Genomic DNA, 20,536 nt, shown 5'->3' with positions numbered 1-20,536 from the left:
AAATGAGAATATGCAGACCTTTCCTTTCATGTTAGTCATACTTGAAATGTGCTGTAAATTGTTGTACAAAATTAGTCAATTTTGGGAGAAGAAAGAACAGTGTACTCTATTTTTCACAATTTATAAACGTATGAAAAAACATTTCTTCATCAGAGGTTATTAGATAAAGAGTAAAGGTCAAATACCACAGATTACATGTCACCCAAGGCAGCTGCAGTCAAGACACGAATCACATTCATTTTGACACCTGGTCATTGATTTAGGAGGGCTCATGACCAGGTGGTGCTGGAAACATTAAAGTCATGTCAAATGTAGCTGGTAGTTCTACTGTAGGTGGTTTTTTTGTTGTTTTTAAAATCATTAATTTACAACTATGTATACATAAAAAAAAAGATGAAAAGAGTTTGTTGCCCATTGACATTATGTAATAAGAGTCCTTAATATGAACTAAAAAAAAAAGACATGTCCAATTTACTTTAATAATAAAGGTTTGTGTTGGATAAATGCAATATCAGAATGATTTATGTTTGCAGCTCAGTATGGCTTACAGGTTTGCTCTCCTTCTAAATAACACTGAATAGCAACAATTTATGTTCCAGTATTATTACAACTGAGCACATTTGATACCAGCTTTATGTTGAACACTACAAAGTAAAATAGTGAAATGGAAATGCGTATGACATGTCTTTTTCTACCTCAACTCTAATAAGATAGTATAATCTTCTGCTTAAGATTTAAGCTTATTTGTAAACTTGTGATTATATTACTATGTTAGTAATAAACCCAAAGTTGGATCCAGCATAACGAGGCACAGTAGTAGCCCTCACATCTAATGATTGTTTAGCGAAATGTTTTAACGTTATCTCTTGCTTTACAACATACACATGTGTCATGTTCAAAACTATTATTCATATTCAAACAGATTAGCCCTTCACCATCATAGCAGTGGTGTGCAATTGGCATCTGCAATCATTTAGACTTGTGATTTGAACTGCGTGAACTGTGACTGCAATCAGAAGTCATTGCCCAACTTCCTCATGTTTTTTTTTTTTTAATGATGTTGCAAGAGAGAGCTCCATTACAGAAAGAGAACTTCATAATCTTCTGCATAGGACCCAATGTCCTTGTATTTTCACAAGAAAAAAAAAGATTGGATATACTGTAGGAAAATATGATACAATATAAAGTATTAGTTGTTGTGTAATGTAGCCTGCTCCCATTAGATCATAAAACACACCAAACTGGACAATTTTCTCCTACTTATTGTGCAATAATAATGTTATAAGATGTCACCTGATCTTATCTGTATTTTTATTCTTACATTTCATTGCATTGCAATATTTATTTATGGGACAATTTGTGCAATAACATTCCATCCTTATGTGCACTGTGTGCATACTAGTGTTCATACTGTTTATACAGACTTACATCTTATGTGGAGTGTAAGTAAACTGCAGGCTGTATTAAGCTATTAAAACTTAGGTTTCAATAGGACATACATCTTTGTTGTTCAAAACGTGGGTAATGGTGGGACTTTGGAGCGTTGATGTCGGCTGCTGGATGTTGGTTAGATCTTGCAAACACTTGCAGAATGATCCCACACAAGCTTGAAAGAAACAGAAAGGACAAGATATCTTGTTCCAGGGAACTTCTGGAACCTCATCCTATGATTAAAACAATTTCAGGCAAAAGTACACTCAGGGCCATTAACATCTGCTTGGCATCAGATGTACAGATAAACACTGGCTCTAAAGTCTTTTCATTTTTTCACTGGCCAATGTGGCCATGATGATAATGGTGAAGTCAGTGGAGGAGATGTGCAGAGAACCCTTGTCAAAATGTGGCACTCATCAATACCCATAAGGGCTTTTATTAATGAGCTGATGCTGACTGTTCCATCTGTCGGTCACTTGAAAGAACTACTGAAACGTTACACAAATGTACTGTATCTTTAATGATCATGAGATAATTTACAGAAGTACAGCACAGTATCTAATGGTTGTAAAACACTGACACTGTATCATTTGTTGTAATCATTAAAATTCCTCAATTACACAGAATGCAAGTACAATAGAAACCATACAAAAAATCCAAAGTAATCTGTTGACAAAGTAACATTTCTAAAGAAAATAAAAAAATTTACAAAAAAGTTGGTAGAATACATCTTGCACTATCTACCCCATGAAAATGTTCATATTTCCCTTGCACACTGTGGTTATGTACTGTTTCTTATATTGCATTGTTATTACACACCATGCCTATCAAATACAGAATATTCCAAATGGAATAATAAACAATCACTCTAATTGTTTGGTTTGGGCAAAGAAATGTAGACGGATCTTCTCTATTTCCATCGGTCGACAGTTTTTTTAATCCTCCAGGGCCCAGACCAGGAGCACTGGAGATGCATTCAGGTTTTGCGGTGAGCCCAAAGGTGTCATCTCTCTGGATTTACTGCCTTGGCTTGTGGTGACGCCTGACCAGCCTTTGTCTCCTTCTCACTCCAGCTGTAAACGACAGAGCAAATGAAGGGGATTACATGTGTGAATGACTAAAATATAACATAATTAATGATGTCTAGATTTTTACCATATTGATATTCAAAATGTATATTATGCCTTTAAGATAACGTTTGCTTGAAAACATTTCCAGCATTGATTATATGAATATAGGCAACATTTTAACCCTATTCAACAAAATGTATTAGTTCATGAATGATCATCCAATTTACTCTTACCTGGACCTTTCCTGGCAGAAGCGTATTTTCCTCCCTCTGGAAAAATCAATAAAATGACAAAGTCAGTTGCTGAGTTTGTAGATGTGTATGTATGCAGATCTGCAGGAAGATAATTCACCTTTAATGATTTTGGTAATCCTCTCTGATTCCTCATCAATCAGATTTGGGTTGCCATGGATAGTGGTGATTCTTGAGAGGTCTGGGACTGAAATTTTAATTTCAATTCAAGACAATAGATCAGAAAGGCACAAATCAAGTATTGAGTTTAAATTAAAACAAGCTTTGTCCACCTTTAAGTTACAGCGTATCATGAAACCCAAATGGACATTGAGTTTTTTTAAATCATTTTTTTGAAACGGAGAGGATATTTTAATTTAAAGAAAATGTTTTGTTGTGAGAGGTTGTGTGAACAGACCCTACCCTCAATGATATGAGGTTCGTTCCCTGCAGAGAATCTGGTTCCACCTTTGGACGGGCAGCGGAGAAGGGTGTTGAAAGTCATTTAACGACTAACCAACTGTACTGACTGACAGACAGACAGACTAACAGGTGCATTAACCCAGTGAAACACCTCCTCCGCCACCGCCAACACAGATACAAGCACAGATGTGCAGTATTTATAAGCATTATGCACAGTATGTGAAGTACAGGTGTGCAGGTGATCCTCAAGCTCAGAAAAAGAAACAAGCTGCCGACTCATGGCAGCAGTTGTAGCTGAAAAAAGTTTAAAGCTCCACAGCTCCTCAAACAAACTTGCCAAAGTTTAGCATATGGCATCATGAAACTTATTTTAAATTTCACACTGCTCATTCATACACTTCACAGCAGCACTGGACAGAGAACAAGAAACCCGATGCAGACATGGTTAAATAGTTGGGTGGACAGATATCCAAATCATGATGCACCATGGGTTGCAGAGCAACACATACAAAAACATGGCTTTTTATGTGTTTTTTTGTCTGACCAGGAGATTGACTGTCAGAATAAATCTCCTTTCTCCATAGCATCATGACTAAGCCTATAAAAACATTATAAACCAGAATGAGCTGGTGCTATTTTAAATTGTGACTCACCAAAACATAAAATAATATGAAGTACAATCCTGTTCAAAAGAATGTTTGAACTATCTGGGTGTCTGTTATTGCAATATCTTATTAAATACAACTTTACAGCAGCCAGGAAGCCAAATGACTGTTCCAACATTGTTACATCGTTATATCCTTTGTTAGCCCTTTTATTAGTTTGAAACATTATATACAATTGAATGAAAGAGTTTAGAATAATAATCTAGAGCAATAAGTGTTATCTTAATATTCTGTATAAAGTGCCCTGAAAAATAATGTCCAAAATGGCTTGAATTTTTTTCAACACGTCCGATAATCTACCAATGGTAAACGTACCACGAAGATTAATATGGTGCTCACCATGAAAATGACATGTCTGTCCACTTCTATTAGATCGCCAAGCAAACAAAGTTAAAGTTATTGTCATAAATCTGTTGTCAACAAGAAGGAGGATGGATTTGTACGAAGAGCTGTTTGAAGATGGATGAACAATCTTAGATCAATAGCTTTTGTGCAAAATAGGGAAGTGACTGGAAGAAACTTACCTGCTATTCTCTGTCCATCAACATTAGGATCTCCACCTGTGTAAAATAAAATTTCATCTCGTTAATTTGATCCAAATTATTCCATCTTTAACTCTTTTATGACCAAAGGTCTCCAGAACGTTTAGTTGCAGGGACTGCTCTTCAAGAAACTAAATGGTTCCTGTGGCCTTTGTTGTTAGCAATGCCATAATTGTCTGAAATCCTATGAAGATTATGCAAATCAGGCCAACAATGTACAGAGAAGCAATAAAAGTAACTGTACTACACTGCCAGCCATATAGGTGGTGGTACGAAGAAGATGAAGGCCATTAAACACAGATAACGACGTACCAGCATCATCATTTGTGTGACACTACAGTTAACCTGTTAGCATGGAGGAGTTTTTAAATATGCTTTATTGCATTGCAAATGGACTGACTGAATCAACACTTGAAAGGAGATGAGCATTATGAACATAGAAACAGTAGGCTTAAAAAAAATATTTCAAAATTCTAAAATCTCCAAGAACTGACCTCCAATGACTCTTGTGACTTTGGTAAGAGAAGACTGTCCATCAATCACCCTGGTTACTGTAGATTGTGAAGGGTTGCTGTCAATGACCCTGGTTACCTCTGTGTTGGAGGGGTCTCCCTGGACGACCCTGGTTACCTTTGTAAAGGAAGGGTCACCCTCGATGAAGCTGGTTACCTCTGTGTTGGAGGGGTCTCCCTGAGAGACCCTGGTTACCTTTGTGACCACTGGCTCCCTTTCAACAACCACTGTAGTTACTGATGGTTCGGTCTCAACAACTCTTGTTACTTTGGTAATGGTTGGCTTGTTCTCCATGACTGTGGTGACCTGGGTTAATTTGGGTTCATTCTCAATAACCCTGGTCACTGTGATGGATGGTTCTCCTTCAATGACTCTGATCACCTTTGTTGAATCGGGGACTATGGAGAAGGAGAAGAAACATTGGCATCATTAAACATTTGGTATGAAATATACACATTTGGTACTAAAAGAGTGTTGTTAAATCATTTGAAAATAAAAGAATATGTGACATGTTACATAATCCTTTTAACACATTTTTCTCCTGTCAGTGAAATCCCAGTTGGGGCCAATTATCTCTTTGAAACACTACAGCTGCTGCAGGAACTTCAGCCAGGGACATTTTTTCACATCTTTTATTTTTCTGCTTCAGAGTGATGAACGTTTAATGTTACAGTACTTTTTATGAGCTACAAAGACATGAAAGCAGACATGTTTGTATTAAAGAGCTTCTCTGGCCTGACGTCTCTGGTATGTGCCCTAGCTGTGTTGCAATAGCTAGATTCACGACTGTCTGTTTGCAAACAAAATCACATTTTTAGGTTAATAATTATAATACTAATCTTTAGTTTATCGTTAATTTGCAGGCTTTTTTTCTTGTTCAATTTCTTAAGATCAAAACTGAAATTTGGGGATTTTTTTGCGATGCCATATAGTCATATTGTACTCTTCATAATATGAAGATACACAATATATATTATATTGTGTATCAATAATTAGTGCACTGAGTCCATCAGATCTTCGTCTCTGAGTCTCTTATGCTGTGAAAGCCTGACTCTGTTATTCTGTATGTGACTCATTACAGATGTCAATAGGTTCAAGTGGACATAAAAATCACAAAGGGAACAAAGAAGTAAACAATGAGAGAGGCATGAATGAAGCGCTGAAATAAATTTAACGTGTGGCTGCCGATTCTATTTCACTTTTAGAGCAGATTTTTAAACAAATGACAATTATTCATTCAAGCACAAAATGTGATGGATAATCATGACAGCTTCATAAAACATGTGTTTTAGTCATTATGGTGGTCTTACCTTTTTCAACAGAAGTTATGATGGTCCTCTCTGTGAAGTAACAAAATACGTTTTATGTTGTTACAATGATATTTAGTTGACAACCAGTGAATTTTTTTTTCAGGTGAAACTTACTGATGAAGGTTAGTGGGATCTCAGAGTAAGAAAATCCAGAAACAAACTAAAAAATAAAATAAAATCAGAATGTAGGCTTGAAATCAAAAAAATATATGAAACTGTTGTCTGTGATCTTTGTATATTCATGCATGTGTATTTTCTTATCCTCCACCTTAATCTGGATATACTTAATCAGCTTCTTGAGGAGAACCAGGAGGTCCTGGCGGCCCACAGGAAGGTCTGTAGGTATCATGAGAAGAAAAAAAAAGACTTAATGCTTCCCAGCACAGAGTTCACACTGGATGTATAATAATGAGTGCTGTTCTCACCGGCAGGATAGAGAACATTCTTCACCACATGGATAACACCATTTGTTGCCATCAGGTCACTGTCTGGAACACCCACAGAGTTGACAAGAATAGAGTTGTTAACCTGGCAAAAACAAAGAAAACACATACACATTAATCATATCTATTTCTAGCCAAACGCTTTTTCTCCCTAAAAAAATAAATAAAATGACACTCGTAAAACATTCTTTGCTGTCAGGTGAGATTAAATAGAATACCCAGGCGATATCCTCAGAGATCTGGGATCCATTCATGAATAATGTCCTGCAATTTATTGTGTCTATGGAGGTGTAGCTGAAGGTGGATATGCTGAATAAGCAAGGGATAAGTTTCAATCTCACCCTCTGGAATAAAAATCACAACTTTCCCCCACAGTCTAGTCTTTAAAAGCAAAAAGAACATGTTTCCTTGAATTACTCTCCCCTCTTTTCCTTTTTTGCTTCAGGCCTGGATCGCCCACTTTCCTGACAGTAACTTATCTCAAACTAGCTCTACTGTATCTACAGTATCAAGGAAATCCTCCAGGCCTGATATCAGACCTTGGCTAACCCAGTACACGATAAGAGAGAGGAGGAGAGCAGTAATGGGTGAATGATGAGAAGGTGATATGCTGAGTGATTAAAAAAAAGAAAGTGCAAATCCGATAGAAACAAAGGCGAGTGTCAGCTGAGGAGATGGAGACAGGCGGGAAAATAGCATAGTGGGCGTTGATGGAAATGACAAGAAGCCAGGTTTTATTACTTTTGGCCTTTCTCCAGAGATAACAAGCTTATAAGTAATGGCTTACCATTAGCACTTTGATGCTATTGTTGAAATAAGAATGTGGGGAAAGATTGGGTTCATGGGTTGATATCAAAACTTGCTTACATAACGGCAACATGCTCTTAGAGGAAGAATCGACCATGGATATCGGCTACTTTGCTTCTTCCTCAACTTTAAATATCTCACATTTCCCAGAAACCTTTTATAGTAATATTTAACTCCCACTTTTTGTCTAGTAGTCTAATCACAGCATAACATGAAAGTCAAAATGCATATTCATTGATATCTTGAATTTCATGTATTGATGCCTCTTTTGCTCAGATAAAAAACTGTATATTGTATTGTATATATTAATTCTGTACTCAATAACGGGCTAGTTGTACATACAGACATGACTTGCAGGTTGTTGCCCTGGATGGTTTTAAGCAGATTGGTGACTCCCCCTTCTAATCCTCCATTAATGAAGACGCCATTACTGAAGTGGTACAGCAGAATGACCCTCAGTGCATTCAGATCACCTGCAAGTGACATCACAAGACAAGAGTAGTTCACACACTGTGCAGGAGGAACTTGGCATTCCTGATGTTATTTCCTTTTCTGATGTCTGCAGTTTGTATCAGACTAGCTTGAGCAATCCTCACTTTTGAGCAGAACAAGGTCTTCTTTGCTGAGGCCCTCAAAGGCATCGTCAGTGGGTGCAAAGATGGTGTAGGAGCCCTCCTGCTTGAGCAGATCAGTAAGACCAGCTGTCTCGATCAATGACAGGAAAATCCTGTATGTATTTAAATTAACAAAAGATAAGACAGTAACAAGTTACCAGTATACACTTACAACATATCTGTCCACTGAAATAAAGCCCAAACTAAGACTTAATATTTAAAATAAAGGTGCATGGAAGTGATTTATCCTGGATATTTTTTTTTACTAATCACAAAGGCAGTTGCAATTATTTTTAAATGCAAAGCAGAGAAATGTTGACCAACAAGTGAGTAAAAAGGGAAATATAATTGTCAATACATATAATAAATTTGAGCATTTAATTGATTGTTAGACTGAATGTTATTGGTTCTTTGTGTTATCTATCTTCTTTGACTTGCTGGTGTTTACATCAGAAAAATCGTGTGTGTATATAGACCAGTTCAGACTCTCCAAAAAAGTCTATTCAGGCTTTCTTATGGCACTTACTTTACTTTTTTTTAACCATTTGTTGTCTATTTTGCCTGTCATCATACCAAACTGCTTTTCTTTAAACTGCATTAGCTCGTACAGTTAGGAAAGAAAAAAAGTCATTATTTCTTTCTTCACAATGAAAGAAACACTCTGCAAGCCAGGGCAGACATTTTTAGGTTGATTTTATGAGACTGGATTGCTCAGTACTGTACATCATTTTTGGACCACAAACCCTAAGTGTGTTGCTTTTTATGGACAGTGGGATTATTGTTTTGGCAGTGTAAAATGATGAGGATCAGGTTGGGGGATTTGTGTGACGGGGATTTTTGTGCTTGAGAGGTCCCATTAAACAAACATCTGCTCCTTCAGTTATTTATCATCTGCAGCTACCGAAGCCAATACTGTCATAGAAACACCAAAATCATAATAGTTGTGGTTAGACATTGACCCGAATGCTTGCTAAATGCATTTCTGAGGATAGTAATGTTCTCCCTATGCCACAAATCAATTATTTACCTGCCCTTTCCTGTTACAATTACCCAAGGCTACTGCATAGGTTTAACTGTAAGTGTTATTATCAGAGACTCCAATCATAAAACAGAAGTATAGTATGTATGTCTACTGGTTCCACACTTACAGAAACCATACAGAACCAAAAAATACTACTACTTTGAAAAATAATTTTGAATGTGATAGGTTGCATTTTAAATTTGGTGATTTAGTAGCAATGGTAATGATGGTAAGAAACTAAAGGGACACCTCCCAACATATGCTATTAATCAAGCCTTGTTAAGTATGAAGCTACAAAAAAAAAACCCTTAAGGGATAAGCCTCAGTTGAAAAAGGAAGAACTTTTTTTTTAAATATTATTATACAGTTTCAGTCATCATTTTTGTCATTACAGTACTAATTAAAGGTGCCATATTTTGCTTTGTCTGGTTTTATATACTCTTTAGTGTGTTTTCCAGGTGTCTTGTGCATGTTTAGGCACACCTATTAGCAAAAATTCTGCCGGAACATGCCTTCTCCTACCTCTTTCTCTTAGCAGTGGTAATAGCCGCATGAAACACTCAGTCAGTAGCTTTTGTCATTGAAAATGTGGGGAGTGACCTCACAATACAAAGACGTCATTGATCCAAGCCCACTGGCTTGTTGTAAAAAGCACAACCTGCCCTCGGACTGACTGGAGCATTCCAAATATGGTAAAAGGGGCAGGAAATATTCAAGGAAAAGGCTGAACGACAAACCAATTACAAGAGAGCAGGTCGGCTGACCAATCAGGTCAGACTTGGCACTCGTGGAGACCCTTTTTTGGTTAGATTTTTTTTTCTCTTCGTGGGGGATTCTGAGTTTTAGAAATACAGGCAGATGAAAGAGCCTGCATGGAGCGGCAGTACAAACAGACACTTTTTTCAAAGATATGCGATTGTGAACATACTTTAGTAGACACATAGATTAAATATATGAACCCCAAGAAGGGCATAATATGGGAGATTTAATTTTTACTTGAAGCGTCCGTCAGAGACCAGAAGCTGGTAGATGGTTTTCTCAGCCGGTGTGATGAGTGACTTCATCACATGGAGCGCTCCATTACTTCCCTCTTTACCACCACGCATCATACAGGAATTTTCTATGCACACAGCCTGACAAAAGAAGAACAATCAAAGAGAAGGGTTACATACTTAAAAGTGACTTGACGGTCTGTTTCCCATCTAGTTTAGAGGAGAGAAACTGTCGAACAGTCCTGTTGGACTGCACTCAATAAAAAACCAAGAAGACAAAAGTTTCTGTGATGAAATTAAACATTTGTTTCTCTCTGAACCATCAAAAGAGAAACACACTTTATCTTGATTAAGCCAAGAGCTTGACAAAAATCATGGTAACACTTTGGGACTTGCCTGTGGAAGCCAATCGCCTCCATTGCCTTTTTATACCTTCGTTTATCTTTATTTTGCATTGCCATGACTGAATCTTTTCAATCTTTAACGGATAATAATGCTGGATAAACCACTCAAATTGTTGCATAGTTAATGGTGCATGAACTACAAATGAACCCATTAGTTAATGGGTAGATGGGGATCAATCCATAGTGCTTGTAAAACAAGGAACTAGTGGTTAACTTAATGGTTTTAAAGTTACTTAGTGGTTAGTTAGTTGTTACTTAATGATTAATTCATGATTACTTATTGGATACTTCATGGTTACTTAAAGAATGTGGCGCAGATGGACTGCTGATCTTTCTGCAGGCTCTGGAATATTTTCTTCTTTTTTTCATTAAAGTTGAATGGAGACAAGGCACGAGATGAAAACATGACTGTTGTTCGCAGCAGCTTGTCACGGTGACTGATTTAAAGAGGCTATTTACTCTTTAAAGCTGCACATCAAATACATCTCTCTTCTATCAAAAAAAAGTTGCTAAACCAAACATTGATTAAGCTCAGTGGCTGAATTTGAAGGAGTAATATATTTTTTATATTAATTTTTATTTTCTTATTATTTTTTTTTTTTATACTTTACTAATCCCCAAGGGGGAAACTGTGGTTGTTGCTTTGATGTGCCATCTTCACTTTCCACAATGTCTGTGTCCGAGCCTGCAGCTTTTTGTCTCTTTTGTTCCTCGAGTATTAAAATTGAAATAATCAAATTTACCCGACTTTTTAAAACGATCAGAATTTGTCCTTCAGAGTCTCTGCGTTACTAACTACGGTCTGTAACAGTGAAATATTTGACCCTCAGAATTCTGTAATTGACCAATGAGAATCGAGTATTCAACACAAACATGTTACAGTCCATGATCACACATTATGTATGGTACATTCCTTGAACTGCAATCCTTTTATGGTCCTCCCACTCAGAGTGCACGTATCAAACCAACGCTCGTGCATGTGCCATATGCTTCTCTGAACCCTGCCCCCATCCCCTCCAAACACACGATCAATGTGAAAGTTAACCTACAAGTAGAAACACATTCACTAACCGTGCGGTAAATGAAGACTCTGAGCAGTTTGCCGGCCAGTGTTTCCAGCACCTGTCCGTTGTAGAGTTCACTCATTGTGATTTTTAACTTGAGGATGTGGTTTTCCAAAATGTATTTCAAAAAGCTTTGATCCGTGGTCATCACCTCCTCTGACAGAAAAAGAAAATATACCAGATTATCATAAGACGCAAATCATAATGAAACACTTCATTTGCCGTGTGTGATGAAAAAGAGAAGTATGAAAAAAATCCAATCAATAAGTATATGTTCTATCTGTGAAAGACAACATGAATTTACTTTAACAGTCTTACCTATCTTTAAAATATAGATTTTTCTCTTTATTCATTTTAGGATTGCAGGTGTAGTAACAATGCATGTCAGTAACTAGATTTTAACTATAGCATTACAGAAAACAAAATAACCACATTTATCAACCAAAATAAGTACACTTTAAAAACCCCAAACCTTCCCCGCCCCCAATGGATCTTTCTCTGAATTCCACAATGAAGGGAGTACTTCTTTTAACAGTGGTTTTTAAATCAAATACAATGAATAAAACAAGAATTAAAAAAAAAAGTTACAGGTGGCCTTGATTTCTACTCACTTGTGAATGCAGTGTTGACAGGAGCGAGCAGTGTGTACTCTGTCTTCTGACCCAAAGCAGCGGCTAATCCCAACTCAGACACCATGTCGCTGAAGGTGCTCTGGGTTTCTCCAACCAACTCTATGACCTCTTTGGCTGACATAATCACATAATATATACATGTTAATAAAGCCAACACTGTGAACAGAAATAGTTGTTGCAGATAGAGTATAAACCCCAAATGTAAAAAGTAATTCACCTGAGTCAGGGATGAGCACGCTGTCGATGAGGTGAATAACACCATTGGTAGTGACAATGTCCTTCTTCAGCACCATCTTGATGCCGTTGACCGTAAGACTGTTGCCATCACAGCCAATCTCTATGGTGGTGCCCTCTGCCGTCTCATATGTTGTCCCACTCATAATTGCTTCAGAGCACTGCACACTGTTGAGCAGGTGGTAGTTGACCAGAGCTGAGGAGGTGGGTTAAAGTTAGGAGATTGAGGAAGAAAACTCTTTTATAGGCTTTCTGGATTTATTTTATTTGTTTTGAGAGTCTTGCAACTCTTTTAGTACTATAGGCACTTTTAGGTGAAGGGTTACATCTCTTACTTAATCCTACTGTCGGGCCTTAGGTTTTTTTGCTTTGTTCTGAAGTTGTTTGAGTCTTAAAATTATATCTGAAACTATACTACGTAAGTAAGAAGTTCACTGAGGACACTGGAGAACTCATGTTTATATACCTTCCAGAGGGGCTAGCAACTGAGCCAATCCAATCATCATCAGTATCACATTCACTATATACAGTACCTGCAATTACAGCCTTGTTTCCCATGATTCGCTCCAGGTGCCCAGGGGCGAGTTTGTCAAAGGCTTTATTTGTTGGGGCAAACAGAGTGTAGTGTCCTGGCTGGTCAAGTTTGTCCATCATTCCAGATGCCAATGCTGCAGCCTGGTTAACAAGACAGGGTCTCACATGTACCATTCATCAAACCTTAAGGTTCTAAACTGCACTTCATTTCAGAGATGAGCTAAGCATTTTTTTTTAAGCTTACACTGAAGGAGGAGAGGTCATCATTGACATCCAGGACGCCCTTGATGGTGTTGCTCACAAAGCCGATGACCCGATCAATAACATGCACTACACCATTGGTTGCAATCTGGTTACCATGAATGATCCTGGCACAGTTCACTGTCACAATCTTTACAGAGGAAACATTTTTTAAAAGTAATCCAGCATTCAGGTCAAAAGTACAATTATTACTCAATTATTTACTCTTCAGCAATCTTCAGCTTTAACTGACCCCATTTGAGTAGTGGTTGATGTAGAGACCCAGGTCGTTGTACATGGAGGTGACAGTCATGTCATTCTTCAGGTCTTTGGTTAAAAATCGACGGTTCACCATGTGGAAGTGAAGAGCATTGTACAGCTCAATGTTCACATTGCTCTCCAGCGCAGACCGCACTTCCTGAAAAATAAAACAGAACATATGTTAAGAGCATTAATATGTGAGTTCCAGATATAAGAAAGCTTACGCCATTGGTCTACTTACAGGTTCCAGCTGATCCCAGGCGTCATTGCTGGGTGCAAACATGGTAAAGGAACCTTTGCCTTCAATTTCCTCTCTCAGCTTAGACATGTCAGCGTATTGCTGTGTTGTTGTGGCCTTTACGAGCCCGAGAGTACCATACACATGGTCAATGGGAGCCACTAAGGGGCGAAAAAAAAGATCACGATCAGAAAAATACCTCAGATCAATCCCTATAGATAGAATAATAATTTCTTGAGACTAAGTTGGTGATGTGGAAAGACTTAACAACCTGCAGGGCATCCTTTCATGCCTTCCAGCTTCATGTACCCAGGACAGCACTCATAAAGGACCACACTTTAAATCAAAAGACAAAGACATTAGACATGTGAGTGACTTGGAAAAAATAAATTACATGGTCATAAATTACACGACGTTTCAGTTAAAAATGTACAAAAAAAACATTTTTTCTGCATTTAAAGACATGGCGCAATCTAGTTGTACATTATAATGATGAGCTGTTACCCACAGCAGCAGAAAAACATTTTCCACAACAAGATTCAGTGTGAATGTAATTAGGTTGAGAAAACAAAAGAAGCCTGAACTTCAAAGCCAAAATTATTTCTCAGATGAAGAAAAAACTAAATCCGTAGTGGAACCAGGCGAAAAATGACAAGCTCTTGGATCGAGAACTGTGCAGATATTTGAGACAGGAGAAGAAAAGGCTGCATAAAAAAGGACTCTTTATGTGAAAACAAATCCATTACTGGGCATAGCGCTTTTGAAAGTGCAAGCAGAAGAAGTAATGATATGAGAAAACATTTAAAAAAAATGATCAAGTCAGGGAAATGGTAATTAAAAACGACAAACAAAACCAAATTTAACATGAAAGTGGTTCCTTCAATGCTTTTTTGGCAGAAATGGAAAGACTCCCAGCCGGCCAATCACAGAGAAATGCTGGACTGGACTCAGAAAGAAAGGCCAGATGAGATACTTGCTTCAAGAGAGCTGGCCAACATTACTTCCAATAACTCATGCCATAGATTAGAAAAAAACCTCAGCAGACAGAAAAAAAGGTTTTAGCTCAACAGGATCGATGTTCTTTGTTCTCTTAAAATGATTCTTGGATACAATATGTCATGGTTTCTTTTACAGCCTTCTCATTATTCACTCCAACCTCACAGGGAGAGAAACATAATGGAAACACAGGGCTCACACATTGTTAAAGAAAAAAGGGCCCAACAGTTTCTATATTTATACTAATGATAAAGGAACATGAAAACCAGAGGTGTGTCAACTGACCTCCTACACTTTCTCTTGGCCATTAATCTTCATGTATGGGCTACTTTATGTCAGAAAGTAGCCCATACACATTCCTCTGTGTTGCAGAGGATTATATTTAGATTTTGGTATTGAAAGACTAGCTCAGATATATTTGTAATAAAACTAAAAGAAGATGAAATATCCTGAAAAGGAAGCTGAGAATCCCAGCTATCATGAGGAAGCTGATCCATGTTCCTCTTTAGTCTTATGTTGAAACAACTGGAGTTGCATTTGATTGTAGTGTTTTACATGACAGGAAGAGTGGTGTCAGACAGTGTGAGTCACTAGTTCGTGTTCTGTTAAATTATAGTTTTAAAGAGGAATCAATTACTTCTTTTTTTTTAACTAAGAAAAGAGCATTCAACGGAAATCAAAGCAGACTTTTTAATGGGTCTTAGTTAAGCTTAGATGTCTTCCAAAACGTAAACAAGTGAGTCAACGCTGGACACTCGATCAGAGCAACAGTCAGAGCTACGGCTGGATGCAGGAGGAGAGTTTAAACCCAAAGCCATTTATGGGCTCCAGTTGGACGTTTAGAGTGTTTGCTAAGGAGTTTTGATTGGAGATAAGTGTATTACACATCCACTGCATGTGGGGCCAAGTTTTAAGATTTCCTGCCTTAAAAAAAAAAATCATTGCTTTTGTAGATACCGTTTGCTTTTGTTTCGAGTCAACAATCTGGACATATGTAAGTAGCAACCAACCTTTGAAGCCCATTTCAAATGCACACACGAACCCCAGAACTCTCACTTTCCCCCTGCTACTCCCTCTAATGACCCACGTCTTTTGGCAAACATCTGCAAACCAATCTGTATTCACAGAAATGTGTTTGATGGCTCTAAATTTTGTGAATTTGCTATTTTTGTGCACACAGCCATGTCCTTTATGACATCCTGCAATCGTTCCTTAATTTGACAGTAATAGCTGTAATGTAAAACACATAAATATACATGCACAGCTGCTGTCAGGATTGTATGATGTCATTGCTCCCAGGCTGAGCTTTGACAGGATAATGGATGCAGAATGGACCAGAAACAGAACTAACCAATGTAAACTGTAGCCAGGCCTCTGGAGCTGTCACTGCAGGAACCAGAGCAATGTGGCATCCAGATGAGCACATGTGCAACACACACACATAAACACACAAAGACTTACAATGTCATGGTGGGGTTGTCTGGCATTGGAATAAAACATTACAGTTCTTTCTGGGGGTTCTTGTATTACTCCATCAAATGTCTCTCTGGAGTCTTTTGTGTCAAAAGTTTTTTTTTCTTCTTTTTTTATACACCGTTTTTCCTCTGTAAATGAAGTCCCTGAAGCTCTTACATATATCTGACATAATTCTGGTTTAACCACAAAGGATTTAAGCGCTTGTCCTCTGTTGTGTTCGTTACTGACAGCAAGTCCTTTTGAAGAAGATTGCTTCCACCTGAACCTCCAGCGACTCAATTCAAGACTTATTTGTGCAACCAGAGACATAAAAAGAAAACCCCCATGGTATCAATGACCTCCTGAGAGGATAATAGTGAAGAGAACAACATGCAGATTAGATTTATATCAACAGCATTTGTTCCATGTTGTTGTGGTGGTTTCTAAAACATTCAGTCCAGGTATGACTTCAGCTGCTGCACCCTCAGAGCATGTCAAGACACCAGCCTGTAGTGAACACTAAAATTTGTTATGTGGGCTCAAACAGCCTTTCCTAATCTCTCATCAACACTTAATCCCACTGAGACATATCCACAGCTGCCTGGATTCCCTTCACTGCTGCTGAACAATGCCATGACTGTGACCACAGACAATAAGGGAAATCAGATCATATGATGGCTTGACTCACTGCTTGTCTATGTTTCAGTAGAATTCAGTAGAATTTGCCTCATGTTGTGACTTACATTTTTTTTTTTTTGGCATACTTGGAAAAACTCATCTTAAAAACCCCTGAAACTTATTATGCAGAATAATTGATTCACTTCTGATGTATTGTAAGCAAGATCCCACACATGTTGTTTTACTGTCTGTTTGATCAAAACTTAAAAATGTAGATGAACGTAGCTTCTGGTTTTTTTGTTTTTTATTGTTTTTTTTTTTACAAACAAATGATGTTGTATACAGCCAAGAATCCCCTGAAAAAGACAACGTGGAGACCTCTTTTCTGTGTGCATTTGCACCGCTATGGTACATACTCTGAAGCAGAATCTAAAAAGGTTCCTTTAAACAGATATACACTAAAGTGTTTCATAGTTCCTGCTGTGTGGAATCAATAAAAAGATGGAGGGTTCCAACAGTTCCTAAAGCTATGAAAAAGTTCCTTGGGTCCGAACACGCCTTTTGTCCTGTCTCAATATCAGTCACTGTTGTCTTTTTGTCTTTTATTTTCAATTCCAAGTTTCTTTGTAAAATGTTTTTTCTCAGCTGTATATATGCATTTGTGTTGATGGATTTTGGTTTATGATAGAGAGCATGTGAGACACACTGAACTGGCCTATTTATCCTTCTTCAGCTACTCTTTAGTCACTGACCTGGCAGAACAGCTCCAGTCGAGCCCTACACTCCATCAACATATCTGCAGCTGTGAGTCACATGTTCACAAATCTACTCATTCTGCAACTCATGTCACAAGAATTGTGACTCCAGTTTATTAAAAACACAGTTCTAATACATTACAGTTAGTCCAAAAGTTTAATGTCAGTAAAACACTCCACTGTTTGATTTGCAACCATTTTTTTTCTTGCTTTAAGAAGTCATGTCAAGTTTTGCGTCAAAGCATCATACAGCGCTAAAAAACCCCTCCATAGATTAATTCTGAAATAGTTATAACACCTGCTGTGTGACATAAATTCTCAATTTAACCCAGCACTATAAGAATGATCCTAGCAGCAGATTTTACAGCTCACAAGGGGGGAGGATTGCTGTATAATAGCAAATGACAAATGTAGCACAGTCACACAAATTAAATCTCCACTCCTCACCAAGAAACTAAATCTGATGAAACTAGAAGGGTTTGTTCACATGCAAACATAAGCTCAGAGAGTAGCGCATATAGGATGGCTATTTCCTTTGTATCTGAAACCTGTTAGTGTTGAAGTGGAGCAGTGTTCAGAAGAGTTTACAACATCAACAGGCTCATAATGGAGTGAAACCCCAGTCCTGCAGGCTGCACAGCATGCCCAGACATAAGAGGAGGGGTGTGGGGGTTGATGAGGACAAAGGAGGTCAGTGATACTGCATTTATATATATATATTCCATGTTTAGGGAACATATTGTGAAACACAGCAGTAACGTTAGAACAGATGTTTGTATGCTGAGCTAAAGCACTGAGAAAATCATATGTGCAGCTATATGGCTTATTTCAGCATGAGCATGTCTGAAGAATTCTCACAACTTAAAAAGACATGTTTATATTGTGTGTGTAATGTATCTGTCCAATCATCATTACCTGTTGTATGGAAATATATAGGAGAATTTGACATTATTTAATACTCAGCTAGGACAGAAGGCCTTAGGATGCAAGAAGCTGATGTGTATAGGTGACCCTATGCTATGTGAAACATAATAAAGCAGGACAAAAAAAAGTTACTGTGCAGGGGTGAGACTTAAAGAACTAAAAGTTTATCTGACTCATAATCCCTGTAATATTGCTGTCTTTATGCAGGGTGGGTGAAAGCTGGGAGCAGTTTGCACTTTGTTTGTTCATACAATAAAAAGAATAAAACAAATCAATCACTTTGTAAAAACTTACGCCTTCTTTCCACAGATGGAGCCTTTGTACCAGTTCTTACATGTGCTGAAGTACTTCTTGTTAGTCCCCATGACCTGCTGCAGAGCGCACACATTGGGTCTGCAAAGGGGGGGGGGGGGGGGTAAGGTAGCAGAAAAAATAAAAGAAATCATACAAAAAGAAGAAAGGAGAAGGGTTGGGAGGATGGGCAAATAAGGCAGGATGTGGGAGTGTTTGAGGGAGGGAGAGGGGAGAGGGGGTCACAGGTGAGGAAGAAAGAATGATGAGGTGATAACAGAAGAAGTGATGGAGGATGAATGAAACAGGGAGTGGTGCATACAGGTGAAGAAAAGCATCGTTTACGCACTAAAGCTTATTCATAATACCTCCAAAGAATGAACACTTTCACTTTGTTTAAAAAACCAACAGCTAGCATCTAGATAGTCCTCAAAATAACAAATGAATTTCCACTTAAATTTGTACATGCTCAAACATTTCAAAAACCAAATTTGGCACAGTTAACAGCAGGAAATGGAATGAATTTGACAGACACTATTGAACTTTCCATTATTGTTAAAATCAATATTTTCATTGATGTGGCTGACCTGTGTTCTCAGTTTAGAATACAGTTCTCTGTTTTTACATAGAGCACGTGAAATAGCACCAGAATCCTTGAAACTAAGCTCTTTACATATTTCTATGCTTGTTACTTAGAATACAATGTACATTGTTACGCCTGCACAAAAATGCAAAATAAAAAAAGAGATCAGGATTTCTAAATCAATCACACAAAAAAAAGCTAAGACTTACACTCAAATTGCGAAACTCTATGAATGCCATCACTCCTCTCACTCACCCTCTAATCCGTCTATTCCTCCCCCCTTGTCTCCCTCTCCTTACCCTTCCTTCCTCGCCCGAATGCGGCTGTGTGTGACTATCTTGTCATATGGTGAAGAATCCACGCTCCTTAAAGAGCAGAGAGCCACAAGCACCGACATCAACACTGTTAGCTGATGCATCCTGGAGAGTTATCAGTCCTCTGTCCTGCAAGGGCCACAAACACGTCCTGCTCTTGTCTTTGAAACACACTCACAGAAACACACACACACACACTTGCACCCCCCCAAAACAAAAAAATTGAGTGCGAGTGCGATGGAGAGAGGGAGCTTTTATACCAGCACACACCCGTACCCACCCACTCTCCCCCTCTTTTTTTTTTACTCCCTAGCAGTCTTTTCCATACCATTACATCCTGTACGCACCCACACACACACAAACAAACACACACACCTCTCGTTTAGCCAAAATCCTCCCTCCAGCTGACTCCTCTCTCTCCCTCACATTTTTTCACACAAGTTTCTTTACCACCATCCCATCCCAGAGCACCGACGACACCCTTTTACTCAGACTTTACAAAGTTCTTTACTATGTAATGACAGATTTAATATCAACTATGTATTGTCATTAATGTTTAGAGTCATCTTGAGAGAGGGGAACGCACTTGATGATCCCATCACAGCTGCAGGATGCACAACAAGTATGTTAATTCACAAAACAGAACAGACAAATACTCTTAATAAATTCACCCATCTATTGAGTTATTAGAGGAGTACATAAACATAGGAAAGACAGAAAGACAAATCTTGATGAATGTGTGTAAATGATCCGTTTACACTTTCCTTGACAGAATCCTGACCGTATTTTTTATCACCACTCTTCTCCTCGTTACTTTAACAATGCAGATTTGTCTTTCCCCACCAAGCTTTCCTCCCCTCAACTCCTGCTTTCACTCTGTCTCCTCTATTCCCCTTCATCATCCCCGCTGTCATGTTCACCGTTCATCA

The 20,536-nt window shown here is 38.1% G+C and overlaps 1 protein-coding gene across 3 annotated transcripts; it reads right to left on the bottom strand.

Moving 5' to 3' along the window:
- Window positions 1-1,930: 1,930 nt before the first annotated feature.
- Window positions 1,931-19,854, bottom strand: LOC306831338 (periostin-like). Of its 3 annotated transcripts, XM_079355383.1 has the most exons (24): window positions 19,593-19,854; window positions 18,714-18,812; window positions 13,943-14,007; window positions 13,675-13,832; window positions 13,426-13,590; window positions 13,177-13,323; window positions 12,932-13,073; window positions 12,382-12,594; window positions 12,144-12,278; window positions 11,540-11,688; window positions 10,069-10,205; window positions 8,034-8,164; window positions 7,780-7,910; window positions 6,613-6,715; window positions 6,456-6,523; window positions 6,302-6,347; window positions 6,188-6,217; window positions 4,995-5,275; window positions 4,859-4,955; window positions 4,347-4,382; window positions 3,158-3,202; window positions 2,856-2,942; window positions 2,738-2,773; window positions 1,931-2,507 (listed from the first exon to the last, which is right to left on the bottom strand). In XM_079355383.1, exons 1-24 carry the CDS (start codon window positions 19,709-19,711, stop codon window positions 2,452-2,454), a joined length of 2,676 nt encoding a protein of 891 aa, XP_079211509.1. In that variant the 5' UTR covers window positions 19,712-19,854; the 3' UTR covers window positions 1,931-2,451. The 3 variants fall into 3 exon arrangements, with proteins under 3 accessions (XP_079211509.1, XP_079211508.1, XP_079211510.1); XM_079355382.1 differs by having other exon boundaries at window positions 4,859-5,275; window positions 19,593-19,851; XM_079355384.1 differs by lacking the exon at window positions 3,158-3,202 and having other exon boundaries at window positions 4,859-5,275; window positions 19,593-19,851.
- Between the last annotated feature and the right edge of the window lie 682 nt (window positions 19,855-20,536).

Source organism: Symphodus melops, assembly GCF_947650265.1.
Source record: "Symphodus melops genome assembly, chromosome: 11".
Classification (NCBI taxonomy): domain Eukaryota; kingdom Metazoa; phylum Chordata; class Actinopteri; order Labriformes; family Labridae; genus Symphodus; species Symphodus melops.
Note: the sequence above shows the minus strand (reverse complement) of the source record. Positions and strands in the feature narration are given on the sequence as shown.